The 10,827-nt window shown below is 43.1% G+C and overlaps 1 protein-coding gene across 1 annotated transcript; it reads left to right on the forward strand.

Annotated features, from left to right (window-relative positions):
- The first annotated feature begins 2,582 nt into the window (after window positions 1-2,582).
- Window positions 2,583-4,788, forward strand: LOC102846775 (hexokinase-2-like). Its single transcript, XM_006901177.1, has 2 exons — window positions 2,583-2,613; window positions 4,118-4,788. Exons 1-2 carry the CDS (start codon window positions 2,583-2,585, stop codon window positions 4,786-4,788), a joined length of 702 nt encoding a protein of 233 aa, XP_006901239.1.
- Window positions 4,789-10,827: the final 6,039 nt, after the last annotated feature.

A 10,827-nucleotide genomic window follows, 5' to 3' on the forward strand; every position in this document is an offset into this window, starting at 1 on the left:
GGAAAGGGTTAAACCGGGTGGCTCCTTGGAGGCAAGGATTCTGAGGCTCCGTCTAACATACTTTGGACATGTTGTGAGGAGAGACCAGTCCTTGGAGACGGACATCATGCTTGGGAGGGTGGAGGGACAGCGCAGGAGAGGAAGGCCCTCTTTGAGGCAGATTGATTCAGTGACTGGGGTAATTGGGATGGGAGTGTCAGAGGCAGTGCGATTGGCACAGGACAGAGTGGAGTTTAGGGCTGTTGTACATAGGGTCACTATGAGTCGCAAGCGACTCTACGGCACATAACAACAACAAACCACCAAACACTGTCCACCACAGGTAACCATTATTGCATTTGGCACATCAGTGTTAGTGTTTAGCATCACAGCAACCACGAGTTATCCTGTACAGCAATGCACAGACAAGTGCTATACCACGTAGAAGAATGTTTGACAAAAACCAATATAAAATGGGCCCTCGGTCCTCTGGCCCTAATGGATTTTTAAATAGAAGGTCTTATCACAAATGCCTCACTTCCCTTGGTGAATCAACATTTCACCCTACAGTTCACCCATTCCAGCCAACAGCTTCTGTAGAACCAGCTCCAGCAGATGATTTTCAAACTGGTCTCTAGCACCTTGCCACTACCCTGATGGGGTTTTAAATAGAAGGCCTTATGACAAATGCTTCTCTTCCCTGTGACAATATTAATATATAAAAATACCACTACTGATAGATCATGTACTAGAAAGAAGCACTAGTGAGGTTCTGGATGATCATGTTTTGGGCAGTTTCTACAATTCTGTCAGACTGAGACATTTAAGGATACTGGTTGGTTAGTTCCACTCATTCTAGACATCATGTTGAAGAAAGAGTTAGTCTCAGGGCTTAAGAGCCAGGCATCAGATAAAATACCTCACAGTTTTCAATTGTGCTTTAAGAAGAAATTTTATATCTTGTGTGTACAGAGCTGATATTGCTGAAAATTAAACAGAAAATCTTATTTTAAGATTCTCAACTCATTATCATTGAGTTGTGAGCTGCCTCACAGCTGACTCTCATTGGGTTTCCAAGACTAAAAACTGCCAAGTAGTTGTCTGAATTACACCAATTAAAATGATAACCTCAAAAGTTAAAATATTGACTGGATTGACTAATGTAACTTTACTTAATGAGTTTTTGTTATAATTTCTTTTATGTCAGGAAGCTCTGGTAGTCTAGGGGTAATTAAAAGTTACTTAATTTTTTAGTTAGCTAACTTCTGAGGCTTCGTCTAACATACTTTGGACATGTTGTAAGGAGGGACCAGTCCTTGGAGAGGGACACCATGCTTGGTAGGGTGGATGGACAGCGCAAGACAGGAAGGCCCTCTATGAGGTGGATTGATTCAGTGACTGGGGTAATCGGGATAGGTGTATCAGAGATAGTGCGACTGGCACAGGACAGAGCAGAGTTTAGGGCTGTTGTACATAGGGTTGATATGAGTTGCAAGCAACTCGATGCACATAACAAAAACAACAACAACTGCTAACTCAAAGGCAGATGGGTCTAATTCACTAGCTGCTCAGAGGGAGAAAGATAGGCAGTCTTCTCCTATAAAATACACTGAAGAGTTAACTATGAGTTGATTCCAATGACACTTAGTTGAGTTCCTCCACATCAGGACCTGGGGCATTGCCAGAGGCAGATGTCTTGAAAGATATTTTGAAAGTTCCCAAGAACAATCCTTACGATTTCTTTTTGCTTCTAGATCTATACTAGAGTTAAATTCCAGCAAATCCTAAAAGCTAAAGTACAAATTATGATGAAGGAAGATAGGAGATAAAATACATGCCAAAATAACCTGCTTGAGTTTTCTAATATACACAAACAAAAAATCTCGAGCGTATATATGGAACTAATTGTGAAGTGGGTGGGATAATGGTGCAAGGAATATAAAATTGGATTAGTCTGAATTTATTGATCTGGTCCCATTAAGAATAGATTCTTGACATGCATTGCATCTTCATGTGTCGCCTCTGTGTGCATCGCTTCTATGCATATCACTTCTATGTGCTCCATTTCTACACGTGTTGCTTCCATGCTGCATATCAAGTCAATTAACTAGGTGTCTGCCTTTAAATTTCTTAGTGTTTCTGGAACTGGTCTCTTGCCTAGAGCACTAAACCACAGCACCACTGCCTGGTGGGGACCCCCCCTCCAGCTGGCTCTGCCAGATGCCTGAAAGTTCTGCCCCCACCTCCTAGAAGTCCTGCTCCCGCTGCTTGGAGGACTTGAATCCACCCTCTGTAAGATCTGGCCCCAAAGCCTGGGAGTCCCAGCCCCAATGCCTGGAGGATGACCTGCTGCTGCCCCTCTGAACTGTGCCAGAGACATTACTACCACAGGTGAACTAATTTAATTTCCTCTCTCCTCACAAAGCTTGTGCTGTCTTTCGCCAAGAGCACCTGGAACTGGCCTAGCTATAACAGTTGTCTGACAGGGGAGGCTGCTAATTCACAGGCTTTATCTCTCCCAAACTGAGGCAAGTCTTCCCTTGAATAAATGTTCAGAGAGAAACTCAGGAAGGGTAGCTGCCCCACCCTCCTCTGGAGCAGCAATGTCAGACCAAGAACCTACTATCACACCAGGTATGAAAAACTCTACCACAGCAATGTCATGTATGAAGCAGGCTATCTCATACCCTACACAAACCTAAAACAAGATGTCACCCCCAAAAAGTACATGGTATCAATGGATCTGATGGAACTTTCTGACAAGAATTCAAAAGAACAATGACTGAATATTTTCAGTGGGTGAAAGACAAATTTGAAGAAGTACAGAACTCTGCAAACAAAAACTAAGAGGAACTTTTAAAAAAAATTCCAAAACAATGTAGAGAAAACAAACAAGGCATTAGAGGCTCTGGAAAAACAAAACGCCACAATCTAAAATATGAGGACCAATGTTCCAGATACTTCCAACATGTTGGAGGGACATATGAACAGAGTTAAAAGATGGAACACAGAACCAGTGAAATAGAAGATATAATTGTTACCATAATCTGCTAGAACAAAAAGCAGAATCAAAAAGGTAGGAAAAGAAAAAACTCTAACAATAATGTGGAACACATCAAGAGGAATAACATGTGCATAATCAGAATCCCAGAATAGAAAGAAACAGGTAAAAGCATTGAAAAAGTAGTGAAAAAATTATTAGAAGAAAACATTCCAGGCATAATGAAGAATAAGAGAATTTATACTCAAAAAGCTGAGAGAATACCATATAGAACAGACATCAAAAGAAAAACACCAAGGCATATTATAGTCAAATTTGCCAGAACCAAAGATAAGGGAGAATTCTGAAAGCAACTAGGGAGAAACAAAGAGTAACCTATAAGGGGGAGCAAATATAAGATTAAGTGCTGATTTCTCAGCAGAAACCATGTGACAAGAGACAGCAGAATGACATATATCGAACTCTTAAAGAACACAACTGTCAACCAAGAATACTATACCCAGCAAAACTATCCATCAACTATGAAGGAGAGACCAAGATATTCTCAAAAAAACAGACCTTAAGGGAGTATGTAAAAACAAAACCAGTGTTGAATTAAATTCTGAGAGACATCCTCCTTCCAGAGGTACCACAGAGAGCAGGATGGACCAAAGTAAACAGCAACAACAGGGAGGGGGTAGAACTAAAAAAATAATAGCAATAAAATCTTGCCTCTTAATAACAGCACTAAATGTGAATGATTTAAATGCACCACTGAAGAGAAAAAGAGTAGCAAATTGCATAAAAAACCAAAACCCATCAATATGCTTTCTGCGAGAGACACACCTGAAAAGTGAAGACAGATTAAAACTAAAAGGGTAGGAAAAAATATACCAAGCAAATGGCAACCAGATAAAAGCAGAAATAATGACAGGAATCTCTTATAAAATAGATTTCCATGCAAAAACCATCACAAAGGACAGGAAGGTTACTACATAATGTTTAAAGGGTCAACAGAACAAGAGAAAATAACAATAATAAATATTGATGCACCAAATGGTAGAGCTGCAAAATATACAAAGCAAACATTAACAAAAGTGAAAAAGGAATAGACAACACCACTATAGTAGCTGGAGACTTCAATACACCACTCTTAAGAAAGAACAGGGGAGGAAGGACGCATGTGCATCAACATGGAGTGGGGTGCTTTCGGGGACAGCGGGTGCCTGAATGACTTCCGCACCGAGTTCTACGTGGCTGTGTACACACTCTCCCTCAACCCCGACAAGCAGAGGTATGAGAAGATGATCAGCGGCATGTACCTCGGAGAGGTCGTCCATAACATCCTCATCGACTTCACCAAGCGCGGCCTCCTCTTCAGTGGCCGCATCTCAGAGCGCCTCAAGACCAGGGGCATCTTGGAAATCAAGTTCCTGTCTCCGATCAAGAGTGACTGCCTGGCGCTGCTACAGGTGCACGCGATCCTCCAGCACCTGGGGCTCGAGAGCACCTGCGACGACAGCATCATCATCAAGAAGGTGGGCACTGTGGTGGCCCGCCGGGTGGCCCAGCTCTGTGGCGTAGGCATGGCGGCCGTGGTGGACAAGATCCGCGAGAACCGGGGCCTGGACACTCCCAAAGTGACCGTGGGCGTGGATGGAACCCTCTACAAGCTGCACCCCCACTTTGCCAAAGTCATGCACGAGACAGTGAAGGAGCTGGCCCCAAGATGCCACGTGTCCTTACTTCAGTCTGAGGTTGGCAGTGGGAAGGGGGCAGCCCTCATCACTGCTGTGGCCTGCCGCATCCGCGAGGCCAGACAGCGATAGAGTCCCCATAACCGGAAGGGATGCCCTCTAGCCCCCCGTCCTCCTGTCGTAAATTATAAGGTGTCGTCCCCTTGTGCCAGATGTCCTGGGCTTTTGTTGGACATGGCTCTGCCTCTTTAGACGCATCGAGTCGCTGAGGATTGGCAGTGACCCGAAGGACCCTCCAACACCACTCACTGTAGAACTCGGTGTCCAGTCCTTGACCCCCTCAAGATACAAGTCTGAAGTCAGATTTCTTCATGCCCATCACGACCAGTCCCACTGGCTCTCCCAAAACGTCTTTACAATCTCAACCCCAAGGTCAAATTCCACGTCCCTGCAATAACCGTGCAAGGAGTGCTGGCGGCTTTGTGGGAAGAAGTTACGCTGCCAACCCGAAAGCTGGCAGTTTGCGGCCACCATCTGCTCCATGGGAGAAGGAGGGGGCTTTCTCCTCCTGGACAATTTACAGCTTCTGAAAACCCACCGGAAGGTCAACTATGGGGTGGCTCTCACTGGACGGCACTTAAGAGCCACATGAAATCTTGTAGGACGGGATGCCAATGCAAGGAGATGGTTACTTCAGCCTGGAGCCTGCCCCTGACATTTCTAGGGACAGCATCCCTGTCAAAGACACTGACACCAGTTTCTTCCGCCTGAGACTGGGGAGGACCGACAGACTTAAGCCTGATTCTCCCACAGATGGTGACGGGAATTCTCTCCTCAGCCTCTCTCCACGCGAGGGGAGCAGTGGGTTCCTGGAGTTGGAGACAGCTCTGAGCCTGGGCTGGAGAAACCCAAGCTGAGTCACTGCTCTGGGAGTGACTGTCCGGCGTCACCTGTGAGCCGTGGACGTGTGTGGAGATGGGGGGGGGTGGTTCTCTGTTTGTTTTTAATGGTTGTTTGTTGTGTTTTTGGATTTTTGTTCCTTAAAATGTGGAAAACACTGTATTTTCATTTTAATTTATGTTTACAATTGATTTAGTTCACAGACTAGCTCTGCACCTTCACCTCGACACTATGTGACAGTCTGTGTACACGATGTATTTATATGTTGATGTTGTTGTGTGTAGCTCTGCGGGGTCTTGAACTCGGCAGGAAGTCAGCATGCTAACAGAACTGAAGGCAAAGATGCTGACTGGTGACGAGAAATACCTCATTTGCCTGCAGGGAATGGGGGTGGGAGTGGGGGCGACTTCTTCAAGGTGAAAAAAGAGCTATGCAGAGGTTCCCTGCACCCTCTTTCTCCTGGACTCCACTGGGCAGGAGGGGGTAGAGGGACAAGCCCCGGGCATCCCTGAAGATCCGAAACACCAGCCTGCTCTGTCTCCCGCCTTCCAGGCAATACTCCAGGTGATCTAAGCAAAGGAAACGGGAATCCTGTGCAGAGGCTCACTCCTTGGACACCTTTCTCCTTGGGGCGTCTGTAGCATCTTCAACTCTCTGAGGAGACGTCACCACATTTTATAGCTTTCTGTCTAATTGCTTGGTAATAAAACACTCCAACAATAACCACCAAAAACCTCAAGGACAACACAACACTCTGGCTCTTCTAGAAATTTCACTCCGGGCTGCCTTTGCGAACGTTGGACGAAAGGTGTTTGTGAGACATCCTTCGGCGGCTCTGCCCTCTGTTGGCTGATCTATGTGCGGGTTTTCTTACACAGTCCTGGTGTCGGGACTGGGAGCGGCAGAGCCACCATGTGTTATGTCAGGACCCCCATTATACCGGAACCCAAAAGCCCACTCCTGCAAGTAAGATCCACTCGGCCTCCACCAAGGCTGCAGAGCTTGGGAAGTCCAGGCGATGGTCTCGTAGCACAATTGACTATGAGAATGGATCAGACAGAAAGGTGGGACACCTTAAGGACTCAGTGGCACCCAGTCTTTGTGTTGTCACCAAACTCATCCTGAGAAAAGGATCCGACAATTTGGTTTGGGGAACGTGGTAGGGTATGATGTATGAATACTGCATGCAGGGCTCCACTGGCCCGGATGCTCTCGAGTTAAAGCAGTGGTGTGTGGCCTCTCGTTTGCTGCAGTCTCACCTTCCAGTCTGGGGCACCCCGCCATTCCTCCTCTGCTCTGGCTGACCCACAGTGTGCTACGGTCTCACCTTCCTGTCTGGGGCACGCCGCCACCCCTCCTTTGCTCTGGCTGACCCAATGTAGCTGCCTCTTCCTGCACCAAAGCCAGAAGACACCTCTAGTCTGTGTGTATCACTCAATCATGACAGGACATAAGAGTGAAACGTGAATGTTAGGTACCTATGAGGTTACATATTTGAAAACAGTAAGAAGGCGTGTGGTGTTGTGCGTGGCTGTTAAAGACGTGTTGTTGAAAATTCAGTGTAAATGCCCGTGTCCTCAGAATTAGGGGACAGCCCCTGGCTGCTGCTTTCCTTGATGTAAATGCCGTGAATCTCAATCTTTGCCTGGGTGTGCTGAGTAGCAGGACCCAAACCTTCAAGCACCCACTGTGGTAGAGATGTTGTAATTCTGTACGATAAGTAACTAGTTGAATTAACTATGTGATGTTAACTATTATTAATAAATTTTAACACTTTTTTCCAAAAAAAAGAAAGATAGAACTACCAAAAAGAAACTCAACAAAGAGATTGAAAAATAAAACCACACAATAAATCCACTTGAATATATACATATATATATATGTATATGTATATATAGATATAGATATATTAATAAACAATAACAACAAAAAAGCACAGTATACCTTCTCCAATATGCATGGAATGGTTTCCAGAATAGAACACATTTTAGGTGACAAAGCAAGCATAAATAAATTACAAAACAGAAATAATACAAAGCATCTTCTTAGACCACAGTGCTACAAAATTAGAAATTAATAACAAGAGGATAAAGGAGATAAAAACCATACATGTAGAAACTGAACAACACCTTGCTTGAACATGAGTGGTTAACAGAAGAAATTAAATAGTTTCTTGAAAAAAATGACAATGAAAACACAACTTATGAAAACCTCTGGAAAACAGCCAAAGCAGTAATCAGATGTTAATTTATAGTGATAAGCAAACACATGAAAAGGCAAGAATAAAAGTGATAATTGACTCTCTAACCCAACATCTCAAACAAATTGTAAAAGAACAGCAAGAAAACCCAACCCCCTCTAAAAAAAATGAAATTATAAAAGTTAGGACAGGAATAAATGAAACAGAAGAGAGAAAAACAATTGAAACCATCAACTCGTTCTTCAGAAAGGTCAATAAAATCAGCAAAACTAACCACTTGCAAAACTAACAAAGGAAAGGAAAAAAGGATACAATCTAAATAAGAGATGTAACAGGCAATGTCACAACAGAACCAACTAAAATAAAAAGGTTAACAATGGAATATTGGGAAAAATTATACTCAAATATGAAAACTTAGAGGAAACAGACAAATACTTAGAAACTCACATCCTATCTAAATACCTAAACTGACACTGACCTAAATCAAACACCAGAAGGGATCCATTACAAAAGAAGAAATTGAAAAGGTAATAAAACTACCAAAAAAAAAAAAAAGCTCTGAACCAGATGGTTTTACAAGTGAATTTTATCAAATATTCAGAGAAAAATTGTCACCAATTCTACATAAAGTATTTGAGAAAACAGAAAAAGTTGGAATTCTTTCAGACTCATTCAATGAAGCAAACATATCCTTGATTCCAAAGCCAGGTAAAGACACTTCCAAAATAGAAAACTACAGGCCAATATCTCTCATGAACATAGATGAAAAAATCCTGAATAAAATCCTGGCTAATACAATCCATCAAGATATAAAAAAATAATTTACCATGATCACGTGGAATTCCTAACAGGTATGCAAGTATGGTTCAACATAAGAAAAACAATCAGTGAATCGATCACATTAACAAAACAAAGGATAAGAATCACATGATCCTATCAATTGATGCAGAAAAGGTCTTCGACAAAAATCCAACACCCTTTCCTAATTAACAAAATAGGAATTGAGGGGAATTTTCTCAGCACACTTAGAAAACCCTAAAGACTCAGTAAGAAAACTACTGGACATAGTTGACCAATTCAGCCAAGTGGCAGGATACAAAATCAACATACAAAAATCAATCGGATTTCTCTATAGTGACAAAGAGAATACAAAACTGGAGCAAAGGAAAACAATACCCACCACAATAGGTAATCAAAAGATTAAATACTTGGGAGTAAATCTAACTAGAAACACATAGGATCTATTCAAAGAACATTTCAAACTGTTGTTGTTGTTATGTGCCATCAAGTCACTTGTGACTCATAGCGATCCTGTGTACAAGAGCCCTAAAGGCTGTTCTATCCTGTGCCAACCTCGCTGTCTCAAACACACTCACTCCCACCACTCCACTCACAGAACTGATCCATCTCACTGAAGGTCTTCCTCTCCTGCGCCATCCCTCCACTTTCCCAAAGATGATGTCCCTCTCCTAGGACCAGTCCTTCCTTGCAACATGCCCAAAGTATGTCAGAAAAAGCTTCAGAATCCTTGACTCCAGGGAGCATTCTGGCTTGGTCCTCTCCAGGACAAATCTATTTGTTCTCCTAGCAGTCCATGGTATATTCAACACTCTTCTCAAGCACCACAGTTCAAAGGCATCAATTATCTTTCTGTCATCCCTATTCACTGTCCAACTCTCTGATGCATAGCACGTAATTACAAAGACTATAGCCTGGATCAGGCGCACCTTAGTCTCCAGCCTGATGTCGTTGCACTGCAGTACTCTTGAGAGGTCCCTCATAGCTGACTTTCCCAAAGCAATTTGTCTCCTGATTTCCTGGCTGCTGTTATGAAGAGTGTTGACTGTGGAACCAAGTAAACTAAAACTGTTAACTATCTCAATCTCTTCACCATCCCTACTGATGCTGCCAATTGGCCCAGTGGTGAGAATCTTTGTTTTCTTGATGTTGAGGTTCAATCCATATTGAAGACTGCAGTCCTTGACCTTCTGCAGCAAGCACTTCAAGTCCTCCTCAGTTTCAGCAAGCAGGGTGTGTCATCCACATAACGCAGGTGTTGATGATTCTTCCACCAATCCTGATGCCACATTCCTCCTTGTACAGCCCAGCGTCTAGGATAATCTGTTCTGCATACAGATTGAAAAGGTATGGAGACAAAGCACATACCTGATGGACCCCCTTCTTGATTTTGAACCATCCAGTGTCTCCCTGCTTTGTTCTGACGATGCCTCTTGATCCAAGTATAGGTTTTGCATTAGCACAATCAAATGTTCTGGGATTTCCATTCTTTTCAGGTGCTGATTGTGGGACAGACCACCAACTACTCATATGCAAGTTCAAGCTGAAGTTGAGGAAAATGAAATCAAGTCCACAGGAACCAAGATTTGCACTTACGTCTGCCCCACTCGAATTTCAAAACCATCTCAGGAACAGGTTTCAGGCCTTGAGCACCAATGAGTGTAGACCAAATGAGCTCTGGGAGGATATCAAGAAAATCATCCATAAAGAATGCAAAAGATCATTACAAAGGCTAAAGAAAAAGAAAAGACCAAGATGGATGTCAGATAAGACTCTTGAGTATTGCATTAGAGTGCCAAGAAGCCAAAGCTAAAGGAAGAAATCAAAGAGCTAAACAGAAAATTTAAAAAGCCAGCTTGAGATGACAAAGCAGGATACTATAATGAAATGAGCAGAGAGCTGGAGTCAAAATCAAAAGGGCCAGACTCGCTCAGCTTTTCTTAAGCTAAAAGAGTTGAAAGACAAATTCAAGCCACGAGTGGCAATACTTAAAGATAGTTTGGTTAGAATGCTGAATGATCCAGGAAGTATCAAAAGAAGATGGAAGGAGTACATAGAGTCACTGTATCAGAAGGAGTTCGGTGACACAGAAGAATTTCATGAAATAACATATGAGCAAGAGCCTGTGGTGAGGAAGGAGGAAGTTCAAGCTGCTATGAAGGAATTGGCAAAAAACAAGGCTCCAGGAGTTGACAGCATACCAATTGATTTATTTCAACATACAGATGCTGCCCTGTATGTGCTCACTAAGTTGTGCCAGGAAATTTGGAGGA

The sequence above is a fragment of the Elephantulus edwardii genome, unplaced genomic scaffold (assembly GCF_000299155.1).
Source record: "Elephantulus edwardii isolate Elephantulus edwardi_28Jun2011 unplaced genomic scaffold, EleEdw1.0 scaffold00313, whole genome shotgun sequence".
Lineage (NCBI taxonomy): Eukaryota > Metazoa > Chordata > Mammalia > Macroscelidea > Macroscelididae > Elephantulus > Elephantulus edwardii.

Excerpts from the sequence above, each read along its gene's own strand:
- LOC102846775 (XM_006901177.1), top strand. The coding sequence starts at position 2,583 with ATGTCAGACCAAGAACCTACTATCACACCAG. Across the intron at positions 2,614-4,117 it reads AGAACCTACTATCACACCAG|AAAGAACAGGGGAGGAAGGA; the intron begins GTATGAAAAACT and ends ACCACTCTTAAG.